This window comes from Hyperolius riggenbachi, chromosome 4, assembly GCF_040937935.1.
Source record: "Hyperolius riggenbachi isolate aHypRig1 chromosome 4, aHypRig1.pri, whole genome shotgun sequence".
Lineage (NCBI taxonomy): Eukaryota > Metazoa > Chordata > Amphibia > Anura > Hyperoliidae > Hyperolius > Hyperolius riggenbachi.
This window is the reverse complement of record NC_090649.1, coordinates 132887635-132909966: the sequence shown is the minus strand read 5'-3', so window position 1 is coordinate 132909966 and position 22332 is coordinate 132887635. Positions and strand designations below refer to the sequence as shown.

General features: G+C 45.4%; 1 protein-coding gene across 5 annotated transcripts in view; it reads left to right on the top strand.

Annotated features, from left to right (window-relative positions):
• The window catches only part of LOC137571506 (glypican-5-like), a 557948-nt gene that overhangs the window by 488577 nt on the left and 47039 nt on the right, over positions 1–22332 (top strand). For all 5 annotated transcript variants that reach the window (XM_068280728.1, XM_068280727.1, XM_068280726.1 and 2 more), the window contains one exon: positions 10534–10675. In XM_068280728.1, the coding sequence (XP_068136829.1) occupies positions 10534–10675 (142 nt within the window). The remainder of the gene's footprint in view (positions 1–10533; positions 10676–22332) is intronic.

The window sequence follows — 22332 nt, the reverse complement described above, 5'->3', positions numbered from 1 at the left end:
ATTTGCTTACAGAGGCGCTTATCGTGACCTTGAGACTGTACTGCGTGTGCTTCTATTTGTTATTGCCCGAGGAAGCGGGAATATACCTGTGAAACGCATTGCATGGTTGTCTGGAGTATATAAATAAACCTGTTAAAAAGCTGACAGTATCTTGTCTACTTCAAGGAGGCAAGTCCACCACCACCTCCTGAGGAATTTTAAATTTTTAGTACCTTTTCTCCTGCTGGCGCCTCTGTTCACTCTTATATTGGATTTGCTTACAGTCCTTTTTAGAAGCAATAATTTAAAAACATTGCATTTAACTTTATATGTGTGAGAGCGGCATAGGTATTCAAGAATGCTTTGCTGCAGATTGGCATTGTTGATTTTATATAATTGTTGTTATTACAAAGGCGGGTAAACCATTAATGTATTTCATAAATTGGTGTAATTGACCATTGGTGTAAATGTATAAATGAGGCTATGTCCTCACTATGCTGGACTGGCAACATTTAAGCTGTGTTCCCACTTGTTGCTGGACCACGTGCAGCCAGCGCGAGTAGACAGTGTAGTGTCCATTCCAATGGTCCACTGTGGTCCGGCTGGTGCTCTGGGCTGATGCATTACCACCATAGGCAATATGGAGGAATGCATCCGCCTTCCAGGGATTATCGCGGACCGCGTACTGCAATGGATCTCACGGATCTGTTGCAGAGTGACTGTGTATTTATAAAATAGAAGCCGCTCACTGTCCATTTAGCAATGAGTGGAGAACCGACAAAAAAAGTCTGTTCTCCGCTCAATTGGGAACACAGCCTTACAGTCACAGCGGATCCAATTGTCCATTGTTGACAATGGGTTTTGTTATTTTGACAATGGCCAGAAAGGGAGACCTGATGACAACTTCCTGTTTATTTCAATATTAGGAAGTGTATGGTGTGTGGATTTTTTCCCTTTTTAACTACAGTACCCTCAGAGACCAGACACATGTGTACCATCTGCAGCCTTTTTTCTACAATTCATTACACATTATTTTTATTCTACAACTAACATACTGTAAATTACTAAACATAAGTTATTCATCCAAGATGGCGTTAACCGGGAAGAGATTATAGAGTCCAAACAGGAAATGCATCATGTCCCATTTCCGTTGAAAGTACTAGTAAGAACCAATGTAGTCCGTTTCAGTAGACTTTATTTAGGTCCGTCAGCATATGAAGTGAATGCAGTGTCTGGAAAATCTCGTAGAAGGTGTGTTCTTCTACCACAAAAGACACAACAGATGGGTTCAAAATGGACCACTCTGAACAGATCCTGCAGATAACACTGAATTTGTCGACATGTCTGTTTATCTGCTTGTCTCCACTCTGGAAAACGGTCTGTTTCTAGGTTTAGTGTGATCCTAGCCTGAGTGCTACTTGTTGCATCAATGTAACCTCCATCCAGCTGTGCCTGTAGACTTTCACTTATGGACAGGCAGTAGAGCTGTACAGTGAAACCTGTATGAGTAGCCATGGCCAGCTTTTTCATTATTGGTCAGTCCTAAAACAACACAAAGTGACTATTGAAGTTTTAATATCTTCCACAGAAGAAGTGCACTGTCTCCATCATATAGACTTACTGAAGGGACGATAAACATAAGACACTACAGGAAGTTAGTGCATTATGCCAGGAATAAATACAGGTAGTGATATTTAATTGCTTTTAGGAATGTCATAGCAGTTATTTGTGTGCTCCTATAGGAAGCTTTAACAATTTAAGAGTAGTGATATTCATTAGCAGTCCAAACAACAAGCAAATGGAGCAGCAATGTTATGGAGAACTGTAGACTCTGAATATTGGCATCTACCACCATCTAGTGCTGCCATATGGCACAAAAGGGGACGAGGATCTCAGAGTAGGTGCGTTACTTTGTAAGACCTCTTGTTAAGTCAGAAAGTCCCTGGGTTGAATGTAGATTCATTGGCTGGCGTTTCCTGCATTTACAGGCAGCACTTGTTTTAGATTCTAATCCTTTCCAATCCACTTTCATGATCACCCACATCCATGTATGTACTCTTTTCCGGTGTGCTGGGGGAAGGGGGGTGTGTGAAAATGCTGCTACTGGCATCTGGAGGGTCCTCGTCCTAAAGCGAGGAGACCTGGCATCAGGGGGAGGGGGTGGGCCACTGCCAGCTCTTGCACTGTAGCTCAGCCCCCTTACGCACGTGCCAGCATAATATCGTTATTATACAGCATGTGACTGAAGAAGGGCAAAGTGTCAGACTTTGTCAGATACTTTGATCCACATAGGGTGACCAAATCCAGCAACGCCCCTACACCAAGCAAAATGTGCCCTTCTAATATTTACATTATGTGGCACAGTGGCAGACAGTTGAAGCTGACAGCGATCAAATTGTTGAATTAAGTCGGTCACTTTGATCTGAAGTGAGTGGCGCTGTGCCATGCCAAATTTTATCTGGCAACAGTGCCCTCTAGCAGCAGCCATTTTTAGTATGTCGGCCTATGTCCAACTATGTCCGACATTGGAGATATGCAGGAGAATGGCAATGTTGGACATAGTCCGATACAGGAGTGGAAAGCGTTAACCATTTTCTATTATTATACAAGATAACGGTTATAATGGGTGGTGTTTGCGGTCTTCTCTCACTTCTCTGGCGTGGGCTGTGTTCAAATGGTGACCAAAGTTCTATTGGGTATTGTTTGAGCATAATAATGCACTGTTACTTGTCCCTTGTGTGGTGTGATCTAGCCTCTGACTAATCTCCATCAGCATTGGCCTTGTCCACATCACCAGTCCTACGATGGGAAATCTATTCCACACATCTCTGTCATAGATGAAAAGTGTACATTTAATTGTGCGTTAATCATACCCCGAGGCGGGCGTGATAAAAACCCACGCTTCGGTCACAGGAAACAGCATTTGTATATCTTTCTAATCAAGAAGACTTCCTAACAATAGTCCGGACGGAATATTTCAATACATCTCAGCCTCTGACAAACGTCAAATCGCAGGCACTTTACAACACGCAGAGCAATAAACTGGAGGTCAATGGCATACATGACATTTCTTAAATATTCATTACCAAACTCATCTCAAAATATTCTCCTGGGTGCTCCCGCTGCAGGCTAAAATCAGGAAATGCCTTTTCTCCCATAAACTAATATACATACTGCAGCGTAAGCCTTGTTATTGCCAAAGCCCAAAGCGCCACAAGAGAGCGGTTGTGTTTTGGTCACAGTCCAGTACAGATGACATCAATACTGTGCCTTAAAATGCCACTCATCCCGAGGTGAGGAGGCTGATCTCACTCCGAGCGTAAAACAAAATCAAGATGTAGCTATAATCAGCTATCCATGCTGAGTGCACAAACTGCATGGCAACTATGTAAACTGAATCAACATTATTGCTAACAAAGTACAAAGAGCCATGTATGCAGTAACCCAGAGCACTGAGTCATCTGTGGGGGTTTATATTTCTCTGTCCCATTCGACACACACAAGAGGCTGAGGTCTACGCACTCATTCCTGATCTCTTACCTACATTCAAATTGCATGTAGGTAACATACATACACTGACATTTCTTCAAGGATGTATGAAAGAGAATATAAAACTTAAGATGCCAATACACTTACTCGATTTCCCGCCGATACACACCTGATTCGATCACTGTGATCAAATCTGCTGTGAAATCGATGCGCAAACGCCGACCGATTTCCGTCCGAAATCAATCGATCCTGTCGATCTGTCTGCGCAGAATATTTTGTTCAATCACCGGTGGGGTGGGAGTGCGTTGATAGCAGTGTTCGACTGTCTGACGACCGACACTAGCGGCAATACATTACCTGTTCCGCCGGTGTGTGTCCCCGCGCTGGGCTCCGGCTGGCTTCACTTACTTCCTGTCGGGGGAAGTTTAAACAGTAGAGCACCCTCTACTGTTTAAACTTCCCCCGACAGGAAGTAAAGTGAATCTGAAGCCCAGAGCAGGGAAGAGACAGCGGAGACCGGGGGACTCGCGCCGGCCGCATCAGGCAATGTTTGCAGGGGACGGCGGCAGCTCCACAGATTGTGAAGTGACTTCATAGTGAAATCGATTCAAAATCTGTTTGCAGTGTAGGCAGCCAATAGATCCCTCTTTGATCAGATTACATCAGAGGGATCTATCTTCTGGTCGATCTGGTGGCAATCGATCAGTGTATATGGCTGCCTTTTAATCTGGACAAAAGAAAGATAAAGGGAACCTGAAGCAAAAGCTATATGGAGGAACCTGAAGCAAAAGCTATATGGAGGATGCCATATTTATTTCCTTTAAAACAATACCAGTTGCCTGGCTGTCTTTCTGACTTCTATGGCTGTAGTAGTGTCTGAATCACATACCTGCAACAAACATGAGCTATTCTTGTCAGATTTTTAACAAAAACATCTGATCTGCATGCTTGTTCACTGTCTATGGTTAAAAGTATTAGGGCTGGTTCAGACGGACGCTTGCGGAGCATTTACCGCAAGCGTTCGGAACGTCGCGGTAAACGCTCCCATACAAGTGAATGGGAGCGTTTACACCGAGCTTTTACGCGCTTTTACCCGAACGCGGCGTTCGGGTCCCGATTTTCACGAGCGTTCGGGCTGCCCCTGGAAGCGACATGTTGCTTCCAGGGAGCGGCCAACCGCGACGGCTAATGTTCCCCTAGGGGAAGAAAAAACGCGACCGCATCACGACGCGACCGAAGGCTACTGAAAGCCTGACCGCGCAGCCGCCGCAATGCCCCCAGACGCGACGCCACGCAGACGTCCGTCTGAACCAGCCCTTAGAGACAGAGGATGTCAGCAGGACAGCCAGGCAATTAGTATAGTTTGGCAGCTTCCATATCCCTATCACTTCGGGTTGCCTTTAATGGCAGAGTATGGTTGTGCCTGCGCAGTTGCATGGATATCTAGAAACCACAAAAGAAATCGCAGAACCTGATCAACTGTATTATCACTTCATAGATGAGAGAGTGTTTTGTAATAGGATAAACAAAAGTTTGCCTTCTTAAAACAGAAGGTATTTGTGTCCTTTGACCATGAGCTTGCTGAGTAATCTGTAACTCTTTGTAATAGGATATTACTCCGGGTCATTTTGCCAATACCGCCACTATTTTCAGATGGTATTACACTTGCCAGTCGCTCGCCTCAGTAAGTCTTCTACTTGGCACTCCACTAATGGTGTGTGGGCTTGGGTGGAAGGGACCTTTATACTTCCTGATTGGAAATAAGATAAAGAAAACATAGGTTCTAAGAGGCGCTTCCAGGGACTTACTAACAAAGCCCTGGGCCCCTAGACAAAAATTATCATGGGGCCCCCTCACACCCTCCTTTCTGCTCACGGCCAGTCATATACACCTCTCCCCCCCACACACACACCTTGAAGAGAAAGCCCGGTGGAGTAATATAATATTTTCTTGCTCCTGCACTGTGTCTGGTCTCTACTTCCTGGCTGCCGCATGCTTGGCTCCCAATGCATGTCATGTGATCAGGAGTCGGTATGCAGTGTAGAGCATGGAGTAGAGAGAGGAGGAGGAAGGAGGCCCCAATAGCCTCTGGCAAGATTTAAAAACATCACAAGAAAAGATTATTTAATCAAGACCAAGCATTAAAGCCAGAGGATCACAACAAAAGCAAAGAAAATAACTTTTTTTTTGGTTGGGAAATAAGTCCACAATGGCTATTTTTGTGATTTGTCAAAAGGTCTTATTTAAAGGACAACTGAAGTGAGAAGAACATGGAGGCTGCCATATTTATTTCCTTTTAAACAATACCAGTTGCCTGGAAGCCCAGTTGATCTATTTGGCTGCAGCAGTGTCTGAATCACACCAGAAACAAGCATGCAGCTAATCTGGTCAGATTTGATACAAATATCAGATTTACTTAACCTGCTGCATGTTTAGGGTCTATCTGTAGCTAAAAGTATTAGAGGCAGTGGATCAGCAGGACAGCCAGGTAACTGATATTGCTTAAAAGGAAATACATATGTCAGCCTCCATATATCTCGTGCTTCAGTTGTCCTTTTAAGGCTCAACACACACCATACAATCTTGGTTGTTCAATCTTACCACTTTCATGTAGTATAAGAGTTTATCCAATCAATCATTCAAGGTATTTTCAATCTGTTGGCCCTTATACTACATAGATTTGGTAAATCTGTACAACCAAGATTGTATGGTGTGTGTTGAGCTTAACTCTGACTAGAGAAACTCACCTGCTTCCTACACACAACAGGAAGCGGTGCTATAAGCAGCAGTTTTATCTTCTGCTTTCAAGCAGTCTCCAGCATTACAAATATGTGAGACAACAGAAGTCCTCAGACGCTTTGTGACTGTTCTGCACACGTCTCCCAGCGCTTTCAGCTTTATCCGTCTTGCTATATGTAGTTGTTCAGAATAAAAAGGGAAAACTTAGACGTTTAGAACTATTTCTATCTTACTGTTATACTTCCTGCCCACTTCAAACGCTTTGTAATTTTTTCAATGTATCTTTATCATAAGGCTGAACTTAGGAAAACTAACTTTTATTTTTGCATTTGAACGCCGTAGCATTCTTCAAGGTAAAGGATTCTTGTCTACATGCGTTATGTGCTGTTGCTTGATTCTCTATAGATGGAAACGTGGACTTAGAAGATATTGTGTATCGTGGCTCCCAACTGTCCTTTTTTTAGAGGGACTGTCTCTGTTTGGGAGTCTAATCCCCCTGTCCCTCTTTATATTTCAGCTGTCCTTTTTACAAGGCTGATGTACAGATCCATATAATTCAGAACATCACATTTCAGCCCAATTCAGCACTGAGCCTGCGGACAGAGTCAAGGGGAGTTTCCTGTGACTCTGATACTACTTCCTGTCAGCTTTGGAAGGAGGAAGTATGGAGTCATGTGACACGCAAGTAAGAGAACTCCCCATACCCTCTCCGCAGGTTCAATGCTGAATAGTGAGTGATCCGGTAATGAGGAAACTATATATTTTTTCTACTGAAGAATGTGTTTATTTGACTCTAAATGTTATTCTAACTCTATAACATTTCTTATTTCTTATTTTTAAATGTTAATATGAAGGAAATGAGTGATGATAGAGAGGACTGGTGTGGTTCCTTCTTTAGTTTTGCTTATGTCTCTGTGTCTTAACTCTTTGTGGCCTTTATAAATAGGGGTGTGTGGGGGGGGGAGGGGGCTTGATTAGAGTTATGGCAGGGGTGTGTCCAATAAGTTGGGATGTACTGTGTATGACACAAAAGTTACTGATGTACAGCTTCTTATAGAATTTGTTACTGCACTATTAGTGCGTGGGAGTTGGCAAGGCAGCCAACTCAAAGGCCTTTGGCTGCAACAAAGGGGCCCCCAATGTTGCTTTAGGGAAAGTGTGGTCACCAAACACCCCCCCCCCCCCCACAACCCCTGCCCCACCCACCAATCCCCTTCCGAAAAAGAGCCAATGATGTTAGCATTAAACTCCCTCCACCTCACACCTGTGCATGCAGAGGGGCAGTCAGAGCATAGTGTTTTTCTTAAAGGGAGGATAGAGATAAATGCAGTGGCGTAGCTAAGAGGCTGTGGGCCCTGATGCAAGTTTTACATTGCCACCCCCGCCCCCCCCCCCCCCTTCTATACATACCAATTGCTACAGCGCACCAAAACCTGCCAATGGCAACTACAGTGTCAGAGGTGCCAGAAGGGAAAGGGGAGCAGTTTGTTAATGATTACCATTATTCAAAGTATCTATAAAAGTGATTATTATGAGCACAGGAGCAATCTATATATATAATAGACTAAGTGCCTCAACCTTCAAACAAGAAGAACAAGTACTTTGCATGAGAAAATTTATGCGTGCTCAAACACCAAGTTTAAGGCCTCTTTTCCACAGTCTGTTGAGCTGTGTGCTCAGCAAGCAGTTACCAGGCAGCAGTGAGCAGATACCAGGCAGCAACAAGCAGTTACCAGGCAGCAGCAAGCAGTTATCAGGCAGCAGTGAGCAGATACCAGGCAGCAACAAGCAGTTACCAGGCAGCAGCAAGCAGATACCAGGCAGCAACAAGCAGTTACCAGGCAGCAGCCAGCAGTTACCAGGCAGCAGCAAGCAGTTACCAGGCAGCAGCAAGCAGTTACCAGGCAGCAGCAAGCAGTTACCAGGCAGCAGCAAGCAGTTACCAGGCAGCAGCAAGCAGTTACCAGGCAGCAGCGAGCAGTTACCAGGCAGCAGTGAGCAGTTGTGAGAGTTTGAGAGCCATTTCACTGCCTATTCACAGTCCATGGAAAAGAGGCCTTACCCTAGCAAGTCTGACATTGCAAGTCTGGCCTAATTGGCTATTCATGAGGCAATGCTCATGCAAATGCATGCACAAACCAGTCACCCTGCTACATGCTACATTAGCACTATCCGGCTTAGTGCACACCAGAGCGGTTCGGCAGCGTTTCGCGATCCACTTGCGGCTGCGGATACGCTTGGGTAATGTATTTCAATGGGCTGGTGCACACCAGAGTGGGAGGCGTTTTGCTGAAACGCATACTCCCGAGGTGAGGCATTTTTTGGATTGCGGAGGCGTTTCTGCCTCCAATGTAAAGTATAGGAAAAAACGCAAACCGCTCTGAAAAACGGCAGTTCAGAGCGGTTTTGCAGGCGTTTTTGTTACAGAAGCTGTTCAGTAACAGCTTTACTGTAACAATATATGAAATCTACTACACCAAAAACGCTTTACAAAACCGCAAAATGCTAGGTGAAATGCTACAGAAAAATAAGAAAAAGCGTTTCAAAATCTGCTAGCATTTTGCGGATCTGCTAGCAGTTTTTGGTGTGCACCAGGCCTCCAGGAGCGCCACGGGGAGGATTCCCAATGCCCCCTTTTTATACAACTGGGGGGACCGCAGGGTCCCAGGCTCTCTCACTGCCTGGAAACCACAGCAGCACCCCGGAGGGGGAGGCTGGGTGGCGTGGACGACCCCCCCCCCCAAGTGTGGCCAGCGCCGGGGAGAGCCGTCTGCACCCACCTCCCAATATTAAAAACAGGCACTTACCTTAACGTCCATTGCGTTCTGCTACATGCGCATTAATTTTGGGGCGCCACATGAGAAAGTAGAAAAGCATGGGTCACCCCGAGCTTTAGAGCTCAGGGCTGGCTCACATACAGCACTCCAGAGGGGGGAGGGGGAGGACAGGCGCACTCACTCCAGGGTTCACACCACCGGAGCAAGCCATCTACCACCTGCCTCCAAAGGATACAAACTGCACAAAATGCTTTCCATGAGAAAATGAATGCGCATGTAGCAGAACCCAATGGACGTTAAGGTAAGTGGCTGTTTTTAATATTAGGAGGTGGGTGCGGACGGCTCTCCCCAGCGCTGGCCACGCTTGGGGGGGGGGGGGGCGGCTGCGCCACCCAGCCTCCCACTCCAGGGTGCCGCTGTGGTTCCCAGGCAGCGAGAGAGCACTTTGCAGTATTGGTTTTTTGACCCTGCATAGTTTGGCATGCGAAAGCAAATGCATATTTGCATGAGCATTGCCTCATGAATAGCCAATTAGGCCAGATTTGGAAAGCCAGACTTGCTAGGGTTAAACTTGGTGTTTGAGCACGCAAAATTTTTCTCATGGAAAGCATTTTTTGCAGTTGTATCCTTTGGAGGCAGGTGGTGGATGGCTTGCTCTAGTGGTGTGAGCCCTGGAGTGAGTTGTCTGCGCCTGTCCTCCCCCCACCCCGGAGTGTTGTATGTGAGCCAGCCCTGAGCTCTAAAGCTCGGGGTGACCCATGCTTCACTCCTTTCTCATGTGGTGCCCCCAAGTTAATGTGCATGTTGCAGAACGCAATGGACGTTAAGGTAAGTGCCTGTTTTTAATATTGGGAGGTGGGTGCGGATGGCTCTCTCCGGCGCTGACCACACTTGGGGGAGGGGGGGTGCAGCTGCGCCACCCAGCCTCCCCCTCCGGGGTGCCGCTGTGGTTCCCAGGCAGTAAGACCCCGCAGTCCCCCGGTTGTATGGGGGCATTCGGAATCCTCCCCGTGGCGCTCCTGGATAGTGCTAATGTAGCATGAACTAATACCCGCAGGGCGATCGCTTTGCGGTATTGGTTTTTGGACCCTGCATAGTTTGGCATACGAAAGCAAATGCATATTTGCATGAGCATTGCCTCATGAATAGCCAATTAGGCCAGATTTGCAAAGCCAGACTTGCTAGAGTTAAACTTGGTGTTTGAGCACGCATACATTTTCTCATGGAAAGCCTACTTCTTCTTGCCTCAAGGTTGAGGCACGTACTCTATTAGATAGATAGATGCGGCGTATGCTACGACGCGGGTTGGCTAGTAAAGAGATAATACTGCAGTTGAGGGAGGGCCCTTCGGGGTCCCGATGCGGTCACAACCTCTGCAACCCCTATTGCTTCGCCCCTGGATAAATGACCTGCTCCTAGATACAAAATTGAATGGAATTATCTTTAAAGCATTACTTCTTCACGACATGTTTTCTTTTACAAACACATCTGCACACACTGAAGATACTTCGGTGTCAGCCATGAACATTCTCCACTTATGTGTTCTCAGATGGGCAGTGAAAAAAGAATCAACCCTGAACGCTGGCGCATCCCAGAGGGCAGCGGAGATGGGGGGGCAGAGGGCGAGGATCTCAGTGGGGACTGCGATGATGAAGATGGCTGCCAAGGATCAGGTGACAATGCAAACACAGGTAACTTCTGGGATTTATTGGGATATTTAAGAATGAAACAAACAAAAACCTCGATATATTAGTTTTTTGAGAAAATGGGAGGGACTTTCTTATTTAATTTGTTTATAAAAAAGAAAACGTACTAATATCTTAGATCTCTTTTAAAAGTCTGTTCTATTAATATAAAGTATCATTGCACAACATTGTGAAGTTAATTACAGAGGTAGAGTCCTATCCCCCATATACTATATGCTGCAAGATGAAAGCCTTCAAGTCTTCACATGAATTGTAGCAAAGCAGCAACTCTTGTAACTAGTGTTGAGTAAACATTTCAAATTCACTTTGTGATTCGCCAGATAGGAATTTGAAACCACCAACAAAGTGAGGGTAGAGCGTTTTCATTTATACTTGTTTGAATTACGCAAATTTGAAAGAACACAATCTGTCAGATTAGGCATTTTGTTTGGATAAGTTGTTGTTTGAATGACATACGTTATGTAAGTGTACTGAGGGTGCCGGAATGGGAGAAGAAAAGGTAAGACAAATCTTCTGAAGGTATTGTCTCCCGGGCAATCTCAGTGCTGAGCTGTAGATTCAGAGATACAATGCACTACACTAGGCTTGTTCAGCCCTTTCCAGCTACTTAGCCACATTGTTGACTTTCTATAAACTGGAGGACACAGTACCGTACTTTATATTTATATCATTAGTGCCTGAGTGATTACATTATCCCATCATATGCCATCTGAGGCCACCAAGTGGTATACCTTTTCATTGACAAGACAAAGAACATTTATATCGCAGTTTTCTCCTGGTGGACTCAAAGCGCCACCAAGCACCTTCTATAGGTGGTAGCAGTGTAACAAAGTCTCTCTTCACTAGCTTACTGAACAGGATAGGCCAAGATTTGAACCCTGGTCTCCTGTGTCAGAGCCTGAGGCAAAGCCTTGAAGCAGCACATTATCCGGCCACTACTGGATAGTCATTGCACAAGCCACACCATCTCTATGGCTCCTGTTAAAACTTTTTTTTTTCCTCAATGAAATATGGTCTAGAACATGTTAGCCAACTCACTTGCAACTTTTCTTGGTGATCATTCATTCTGATTGGTTTACTGATCAGTGATTTGTTCATCAGAAGTAGCATATTAGGACAATCTGATCATTTGGAATGGATCAGGAGTAAATATTACCACAGGGCTTGCATTCATTCATCGCTTGCTCCCTTCTCACTTACATCTTAATTTGTACATCCTGATAGATAACTAAGGCCCGGTTCACATTAGCGTTCCCTGTCCGGATCCGCCTGATCGGATCCGAACCGTATACTGTACAAACGGAACGTACGTTCCGCATAGCAATGCAAAGACTATGCGGACGTTCACACACGTCCGTTCCGTACAGTACGGAGCCGGACCGGATCCGGGCTCCGGACACTTTTCCAACATGCGCTATTTTTTGGTCCGGCCCACGCACCCGGACCGGAGCCTGACTGCACCATCCGGATATAGAAAACCAATGGGAAACGGAAGCACAGAACACACTGAAGACAACACTGGACGTTCTACCCCACTTCCTATGAGGATTTATAGCGGCCATTTCGGATGGGGACACATGGGCCCAGCATATCTGGAGTGGAGCAGCAGGTACACACATGCTGGAGCTGTTTTGGCAGTATGTCGGAGGTGGAGGTGAGGCCTACAGCGGAGGACCTGATTCTACAGGTGCACCAGGTGCACCTTCTGCAGACCCCAACAAATTTTAAGGTATTTTGTTTTTTTTTGTTTTTTTCCCCCACAGATCCGGATGTCAGCCTTTAAGCAGTCCTGATGCAAACGGACCGGATCCGGATCGGAACCGTACGGTTCCAATCCGGATCCGGTCCTGTTACGATCCGGATCCGGTCCGTTTGCATGCCAAAACGCAAGTGTGAACGGGGCCTTAAGACTCAACAACAAGGATTCCAAATGAACCTGTGACTAGGTTGAGCCACAGAGAATCCACATTATTAATCCTCTTTTACCCTAGCTTTGTAAACCCATTAGAAGATCACCATTACTATACCAAGTTACAGACTGCCCAGCAAGCTCGCTACTCCTAGGAGTGTTGAAGCACATTAGTTGTAACTAATGTTCCAAACATTTTGAGTTTTCTTTTTGGAAGCGGATGTTTTAATACAAAGAACAGTGGTGTTCACCCCCTTGGCGTTATGATTCTTTCTGGATTTTAGGGTCTTTGCATGCTTTCAGACCCCTAAAACCTGGAAAAATATTATGCTGACATGGAGATCTGCACAGCCCCAGCAATCACTCACTTCCCTGGGCTCCTGCGCTGCAGTTTTCCCTCCATCCTCCGGGTGGCACTATAACCCTATAGTGAGATTGCCTTCTGTCGTCATGACGACAGACGGCGATCTCACCAGGGGGAAGCAGAGCCTCAGAGGAGTGGAAGAAGAATGGCGGCCGATGTCAGGATCCCCCAGGAGGTGAGTTAAAACGCCCACTGCGCACATTGCTCGGCATAGAGCTGTAGTTTTCCGCCCCGACTGTAGCTCGGGGTTACCGCCAAGGAGGTTAAAGCAGACCTCAACTCAAAACCTCCTCTCTGCACTAAAAGATAAGCAACAGCGTAATAACCTTTAAAGAAAAAAAATTCTTTGTTACAGCTTACAGAACTCATGGAAGCAGACAAAGCGTTAGCATCCTGTGTTTACATATTAGCTGTGTTGGCAGAGACTGGCGAATTTCTGTACTGAAACAGCTGAGAGATCAAAGTACACTTGTGATTACTTGAAGTTGAGGGGGAATTAGACAGGCTCTTCTCTCTAAAAACACACACAGTGTATTTCTCTCGATTTTTTCTTGTATCCTGTGCAAGAGTTCAAGTCCACTTTAACCCATGGTAGCCAGATTAATTCATCAGAAAGCTGATTTTTTTTTTATTATTATTATTATTAATAATTCATTTAATTTTTTTTACTGGTCACCCGGGTTCTGGGACTGTGTCGTGAAGCCAATTGTTACTTATGCTTGAACATCATTTGCCTTGCCTGAGTGATCAGGGTAATGATTTGCATTATCAGGCCGGCATGTCATATGCAGTGCTGTATGGATTTGCACCAAGGCTTTGACCATAGAGAAGGAAATGTGTTGAGCAAGCTGGCTGTTTTGCTGAGCCTGGGCGTCCAGTCCACAAACACAGTGAAGGATGTGTGTACACTGGGAGGGATTTGTGAATGATTCCTTTGTGAGTCCCCGAGTTGTGCTCTTGTCCATTCATTTATATGATCTGTAGACAAGGCCTCCTTGTTTCCTCGCCATTGTTCTTTTATGCAACTATAGGGCCCCTCTTTTTGGCTGAGCACCCTTGCTTTCTTCATAAAGAATTAGCTGCGATCTATTTGACATGGTTGTCAGGTCACGCTCTCCGGCCCACAAGTTGGCTTTGTTGGGACTTTACACATTTTCTCATCCAGATCTTTAATTTAAGACACAAAGCGCGTCAAATCTAGCTCTGAGTCACAGCCCATCCTGTACCGGCAAAATTTAATTACCCTGTTTTATCTGGAGGACTGTGACTGGGGACAAATGCATGAAGACCAGCGAGTGAAATCAACTAGGCGTATAGAGGCCAATCAGTCAGTTCGGCCACATTCACACCGGAGAGCTTGTTTGTTTCCCCCTGAGGTCTTTGTCCAACACTTCCTGATGTCTACTATAATCAGAGCTGTCAGTTACATTTATGCCCCTGCATTAACATGCATCACATCACTGCATTACTAATGAGTGCATCAGGTGTTTTCTATCTTGCTATAGCTGCTGCATGCGCAAAATCAGGTGCATGCATCATGATTGTGTACTGAGATCACCATGGACAGCACTGTAGACAACCACTGTGGTATGAAAACCTTGTTCAGTCACTCTTCTCACCACAGATAGTTGTTGCTGGAGTTGCGCATTTACAGGAGTGTCTAACAATCTCCCACCAGGCAACCACTGGTTCCATCCTATTCAGTGTATGCAGCAGGGTGTGTGTGGAAATTGGTTGTGCTGGATCTCATCTCTTTGGTCATTGTCCACCACATATCTCCCACCTCCTCCAGATCTGTCATCTGGGAGCCTCTGCTGCTAACTACATTCAGGCTCACTCTGGCTACCCCATCGTGCTCTCATGCTTTACACTGGATATTCAGCCTAATAGCCTCAATGAAGCTGAAAAACAGAAACAGAAACAGAATGAGGCTAGATAGATGGTGGCAGTAGTAGAGGGGCTGAGAAGACATACCTCTGGAACGAGGAGGACATGCAGAAGGTAGCAGACCAAGTAAGGAGACATGAAGAGTAAAACCAGAAGAACTTGCTATGGCAATCATTCTCAAACTGTCTACTGCATTCTCTGCATTGGAAGGGCCGGTGGCAGTCTGGTGGACTGGCAGGGTAGTAGAAGGAAGAGGCTCCACTGTAGCACTATGCACTGCAGTACATTAAAGGAGGGGGGAGAGGAGGCAGGAAGGGGATGATTCTCCAGTGCCTATTCTGCAATGACCTACACATAGGCACATGGCACTTTCCATTCTTCCCTCCATGGTGTTGCAATGTTCAGATGGCCTCCTAAAGTCAATAGCCACTGGTTTGAGGTGTATGTTTAACAAAACAGAGTTATAATGAGCAGTACCAATCAGAAATACTGCAAATTGTACCAGTGGCATAACTACAATGCATGCCCCCCCCCCCTGCTTAATCTTTAATAAGGTCCCCCCAATGTTCACACCCCTTACCATTCCTCCTCTTGCTGACCCATACAGCCTGGGGGCTCATCTTGCAAAGGTGTGGTCATCATTATCTTCACACCCATAACACGTTATGCCACAAAAACACTTAATATGCAGGATGGACCCCTGGATTGTAGGGGGGAAGGTTTGTAGTTGGAGGTCCCCACAGTTCTGAGCCCCCCTGTGGCTGCAGACGTTACACCCCTTAATGGGATCTGCAGACTACACCTGACCATATATCATTAGGCTGATGTGAGAAGTAGCTGTGCATTACTATGCAGTGCTGTCCACTTTGCACCACGAAACAATAAAACAAAGCAAAACTGACAAATGTATCCATGTGTGGCCTTGATAACAGAACATAATGCAGGGCTATCGATGTAGCCTTGATGAGAGAAAGCAAATCATGTAATAAAATGCTGCCCCATCACTGCAGGTGTGGAAACAATAAATAGCTCAGGCACTGAATCGATAAAATTACAGTGATAAATGAGAGCCTAATAAGATAATGTTCATTAGACAGCTCTCCGGAGTAGCTCTCGGAGCACTTTAGCAGCAGGGCTCTCAACAAGGAGGAGGCTCTCAGCCTGGTGTCACTTTCATTAGCTGCTGTCATCATCTCACAAAGCTTTCCATTCGCTGTTTATTAAGCTCATCTCTCTGCCAGCTGTTCAAGGAGTGTCTCTTTGTAGTCCGAAACCACAAGGCCTGCCGTGGGCACGTGTGCCGCTGCAGCTTCTGAGAGGTGCAACCAAGCGTTCAGCAATTAGGGAACTCAGCTACCGTTAGTACATTGCAAAGCCGCGGCACAACTCTGGTTATTCACACCGAGGAACTGTATAGTGAATGTAACGGAATGAATAAAATTACTATTTTTTTAAATTGTTTTTTTTTGTACAATATTTATTTATACATTTAGGCAGTATTTGCACATTGAAAAAAACCTCTCCTCACCCTGATTTGCATTCTGATATGTATCACAGGTGGCGACATCCTTAGTCCTGTGGAATGTTTGTCTGAGTGTTCCAAAGCCAGTACAAAGTATACTTGGTCTCCCAAAATGCCCGGGGAAGGGAGGGGGGCTAGGCTAAGCTTTGTTGGGATGCTACATTGAAAGTGGTGCTATGTGGCATAACAGCCTCTTTGTAACGCAAGTTGCTGCACTGTTATGCAACACCTTTATACTGGGGCGGGTGCATCGGAGTATAACGGGGTGTGACAGCACCGTAATCACTGCATGCAATGTGCTACCGCTAATTCATGGATTAAAGAGAAACTGTATCCAAGGATTGAGCTTCATCCCAATCAGTAGCTGATACCACCTTTCCCATGAGAAAGCTTTACCTTTTCACAAATGGATATCAGGGGGCTCTATATGGCCGATACTGTGGTGAAACCCCTCCCACAGTGTGATGTCAGCACCTAGGTACTGACCTCCCACAGTGTGATTTGTTGCATTGTGGGAAATAATAGCGGTTTCCAACTTCCAAAAATGCATCATCTCTTTCCACAGACATTGCCTGCCAGTGGTAAAGATGTCGCCATGTGATAAATGTCAGAGTGTAAATCAGGGAGAGGAAAGATTTTACAGTGGGAAAACACTGACTAAATCATTTATACATAATTATTGTAAAAATTAAGCACTTATTTTCATTACATTATTTTTTGCTGCAGTTCCTCTTTAATAGTGACAATGAAGCATATTTTTCATGAACTGTATACCTCACCGTATCTGATGCAACGTGCGGATAACGTGTGGCTGCACTTTCCCTTCCCAATCCATTACGGTCCTGCTGTTACAGGGAATGCAATGCACTGTAGGGCTTATTTCCATTAGATACGCTTCAAGCTGTTTTTTGTTTGTTTGTTTTTCTTGTGACCAGTCACTGGGCTTTCAGTGTGAAAAGGTAAATCGGCCACGTTGTTTCCACTGCACGTGATCTGATTCTCACCAATGCACAAACAGCGCATGTTGCATTTCATTACTATTTGCATGTAAGTTCCATGCATTGAAAGGGATTGCAAGCGTACAGAAAAACATATAGCATAAAACGAAGTCATTTTTTTTCTGCGTCGTTTGCAGTAAACCCTCACTTGCTCAGGTTCTTCAGGGCTAAAGATCAATAGAGAATGTTAGAGATCCAGGTAACCTAACCTCGACTTTGACAAATGATCTGCTATTTTTAGCGACAAGAATTTGCAAAACTTCACTTTGGTTATATCAGACTTTAGCAGGGCTGGTTCAAGCCCCTCCCCCGATCCCCCTCCCCCACTCCCATAGCATATTTACCTCCCCTGGGCTCTTGAGTCAACTTCCACCCTCCCCCCAGTTCTCCCTCTTCAACTGTACTGTACTCTCCGGGGCTCCTGCACTGTTTTTGTGAGCATTGCGACTCCCCTGTCCCGTCGCTCTGCTTCAGTCCATACACTCTCGTCTTCATCCTCTCAGGGCCACCTCTTCTCAGTAACCCGGCACATGTTTTTGTATAATGATGTGTAATGACCTGCGACAGGTCATGGAGAAGAGACAAGGAGCGTGGATGAAGACAGGAAGAATGGATGGAGCAGCACACCAGGGCAGTTGAGCTGCTATGCTGACAAAACTTGCAGGGGCCCCGGGGGGCACAAGTCAAGGGGAGAAGTAGCTGGGCACAGCAGCACTTGGGGGCCCTGGGGCAATATCCCCCTTTGACTCTATGATAGCACCAGCCCTGAACTTTAATGATAGTTGTTGAATAAGGATGAATTAGCAAATGTCTTATTACAGTGTGTGCACTCATTTGCAGCACTAACTTTTTGTTCCCTTTATTAAACCCGCGCTATCCTGATTCTTTGTACTCTGTACTCCAAGGCCTGCTAAATTCCACTACCATTTAGCAATCCCCATTTTTGCTTTACAAACTCTTGCTGTGTGAAAGCAGATGATTTTTTTTCTCAATCCCTCCTGACTCCTGCGCAGAGCAGGAGATTGGCAATCAAACTGATGGTTACTGGCTGGTCGCAGACAGCAAATGCTTTGACATTTGGACTGACTTTTAAACAGCCTATGATCATGAACAGCTTGAGTTTATGCTTTGTATGAAAACCTTTAGGTTGCAGTTTACAAATCACAATCATTTCTGTAGCTAGCTCCTTCACTACTGTTCTGTCAAAGCTTCCATCACTGCCATGAAAAAGGTATCACTGTAGGAATAAAAGATTAGGCAACTACTATGGGGCCCTTCAGTGCGTTCTCACACATACAATATACCATTTCACATATACACACGGCCATATTTCTGGAAAGGCAAAAAAGATGGGGCCTTGGGCGGCGGCTGCTCGGGGGAGGAAAGGGGTTGCTGAATATTGAAGAGAAGCCTGAAAATGAAAAAGGAAGGCTGCAAATGGGGAGCAGCATATGGAAAGGGAGAGGTGCTGCTCAAACGAGCGATACATGAAATAGAGGGACTGCCCTACATGGATGTTACACACAGAAGAGGGGGCAGCACAAGGAATGGGAGGGGCCCAGTTGCACATGAATAGGGAGCAACAAGAAACATGACTTAGACTTCAAAAAAAAATTGCATATACATTTATATAAAACTCTATGCCTTCATTAACCAAGTAACCTCTTATCATTATTCCAAATATTTATGGCCAGGCAAAGAAAATTATTGTTCTTTCATTAAGAAATAGTGATGAGCTGTTCATTATAGCGGCTCTCCAGCCTAAACCATTTTTTAGTATTTGCCAGGACAGAGAGGGACGAGAACTTCCATCCATCTGGTTTTCTGGGAGTCTGCATCCTTTTTAGCAGCTTCTCCATCAGGGGTGTTGCTAGAATCCCAAGAGATCCAGGGCACTTTTGGCCACTCCCGCCAGAAAATGAGTGTGGTCACGCACCAGAATGTGGGTGTGGTCATGGGCAGAGCCAAATTTACCTGAACTTAACAGCGGTCTAAGTAGGCCTGCCCAGGAAAATGTTGGCTGCAGCCCTCTCTCCATTAATACAAAAATGCAGCATATCACATAAATAGGCAGTGTCACTTAAACATGACTAAGCAGAGTTACCTGGCTTCTGTGCTGGCTGGTCTGGCTTTCTGCTGGGTGAGGTGGCCTGCTGCCAGTTTATCTGGCAGTTCCCCCATAGCATTCCCTAGCCTTCTAGTGGACCCCCTCCCATACTGCCACTGGCCTCCCATTGAGGCACCACAACTCCCTGCATGCCCCCATAGAAGAACCACAGCTCTCTGCATGCCCACATAAAGGCATCACAGCGCCCAGGATGGAACCACAGCATCCAGTATGTCCACATAGATGCACCACAGCACCCAACATACCCCTGATTGATGCAGCACAGCTCCCAGCATGCCCGCCATTGAGGCACGATAGCTAACTCTGCCTGGGGGACTTCCGGGGCATTCCAGAATAGATCCGGGGCATGTGCCACTGGCTAGCAATGCCCTGTTCTCTATACTACTGCTGATTAGAAACAGGTGAGAAAAAGTCTCCCCATAAAATGAGAAGTCACTCCTCTGAGCTTTGTGACCAGCGCAGGGGTCCCTAACAGGGGTTAAAGGTCATCTATCGCAAAAAATTGTAACATTTAAAATACCTACATATAAGATATATACAGTGGTTTGCAAAAGTATTCGGCACCCTTGAAGTTTTCCACATTTTGTCATATTACTGCCACAAACATGAATCAATTGTATTGGAATTCCACGTGAAAGACCAATACAAAGTGGTGTACACGTGAGAAGTGGAACGAAAATTATACATGATTCCAAACATTTTTTACAAATAAATAACTGCAAAGTGGGGTGTGCGTAATTATTCAGCCCCCTTTGGTCTGAGTGCAGTCAGTTGCCCATAGACATTGCCTGATGAGTGCTAATGACTAAATAGAATGCACCTGTGTGTAATCTAATGTCAGTACAAATACAGCTGCTCTGTGACGGCCTCAGAGGTTGTCTAAGAGAATATTGGGAGCAACAACACCATGAAGTCCAAAGACAACACACCAGACAGGTCAGGGATAAAGTTATTGAGAAATTTAAAGCAGGCTTAGGCTACAAAAAGATTTCCAAAGCCTTGAACATCCCACGGAGCACTGTTCAAGCGATCATTCAGAAATGGAAGGAGTATAACACAACTTTAAACCTACCAAGACAAGGCCGTCCACCTAAACAAGGAGAGCGCTGATCAGAAATGCAGTGAAGAGGCCCATGGTGACTCTGGACGAGCTGCAGAGATCTACAGCTCAGGTGGGAGACTCTGTCCATAGGACAACTATTAGTCATGCACTGTACAAAGTTGGCCTTTATGGAAGAGTGGCAAGAAGAAAGCCATTGTTAACAGAAAAGCATAAGAAGTCCAGTTTGCAGTTTGCCACAAGCCATGTGGGGGACACAGCAAACATGTGGAAGAAGGTGCTCTGGTCAGATGAGACCAAAATGGAACTTTTTGGACAAAATGCAAAACGCTATGTGTGGCGGAAAACTAACACTGCACATCACTCTGAACACACCATCCCCACTGTCAAATATGGTGGTGGCAGCATCATGCTCTGGGGGTGCTTCTCTTCAGCAGGGACAGGGAAGCTAGTCAGAGTTGATGGGAAGATGGATGGAGCCAAATACAGACAATCTTGGAAGAAAACCTCTTGGAGTCTGCAAAAGACTTGAGACTGGGGCGGAGGTTCCCCTTCCAGCAGGACAACGACCCTAAACATAAAGCCAGGGCAACAATGGAATGGTTTAAAACAAAACAAATCCATGTGTTAGAATGGCCCAGTCAAAGTCCAGATCTAAATCCAATCGAGAATCTGTGGCAAGATCTGAAAACTGCTGTTCACAAACGCTGTCCATCTAATCTGACTGAGCCGGAGCTGTTTTGCAAGGAAGAATGGGCAAGGATTTCAGTCTCTAGATGGGCAAAGCTGGTAGAGACATACCTTAAAAGACGGGCAGCTGTAATTGCAGCAAAAGGTGGTTCTACAAAGTATTGACTCAGGGGGCCGAATAATTATGCACACCCCACTTTGCAGTTATTTTTTTTTAAAATGTTTGGAATCCGGTATGATTTTCGTTCCACTTCTCACGTGTACACCACTTTGTATTGGTCTTTCACGTGGAATTCCAATAAAATTGATTCATGTATGTGGCAGTAATATGACAAAATGTGGAAAACTTCAAGGGGGCCGAATACTTTTGCAAACCACTGTATTTCTCCAAGTAAGAGGCACTATAAATTACTTTTTTTCCTACGTCGCTGGCTTTGTCACTTTCAGTAGATAGTGTAAATTTGACAGGTTTTGGACTAGTCCATCTCATCAGGATCTTCTTTATTTACAAAAGTACTTACTGAACAGCAGCTTCTCATTCCAACTGCCAAAATGCTGTGCAAACAGGTAGAGTTTTGCCGGCCAGCATCTTTGTATAGATCCTCTCCAGGGAGTGCTTTTTAAAGGTAACACTGAGAGAATCTCCCATGAGGAGATGGATTAGTACAAAATCTGTCAGATCTGTGAGCATTTTACCACCTGCTATAATTGACAGCAACATAGGGAAAAATATTTATAGTGCATTTTACAATGGGAGAAATGTACATTTAATATGTACGGTATGTATTTTAATTGCTTGCCGACCGCTCCATGCCAATTGGTGTGAACACGGCGGTTCCCCCAGGACCGCTCAACGCCAACTGGCGTGAAGTCCTGGGGGCATATGTTGCAGGGGATCGCTCGCGCCGATGTGCGTGCATCATCGTTTGAAAGTCTACCAGCCGCTGACAGACTGTTAGACAGCGAACCATTTACTATTTACATTGTACAGTGCTGTGATCTACAGCAGCGCTGTACTGGGGACAGCGTGACACTTGGATGTCCCCCTGGGAGGCTCAGAGAACGATCTTCTCTCGCATAGGCT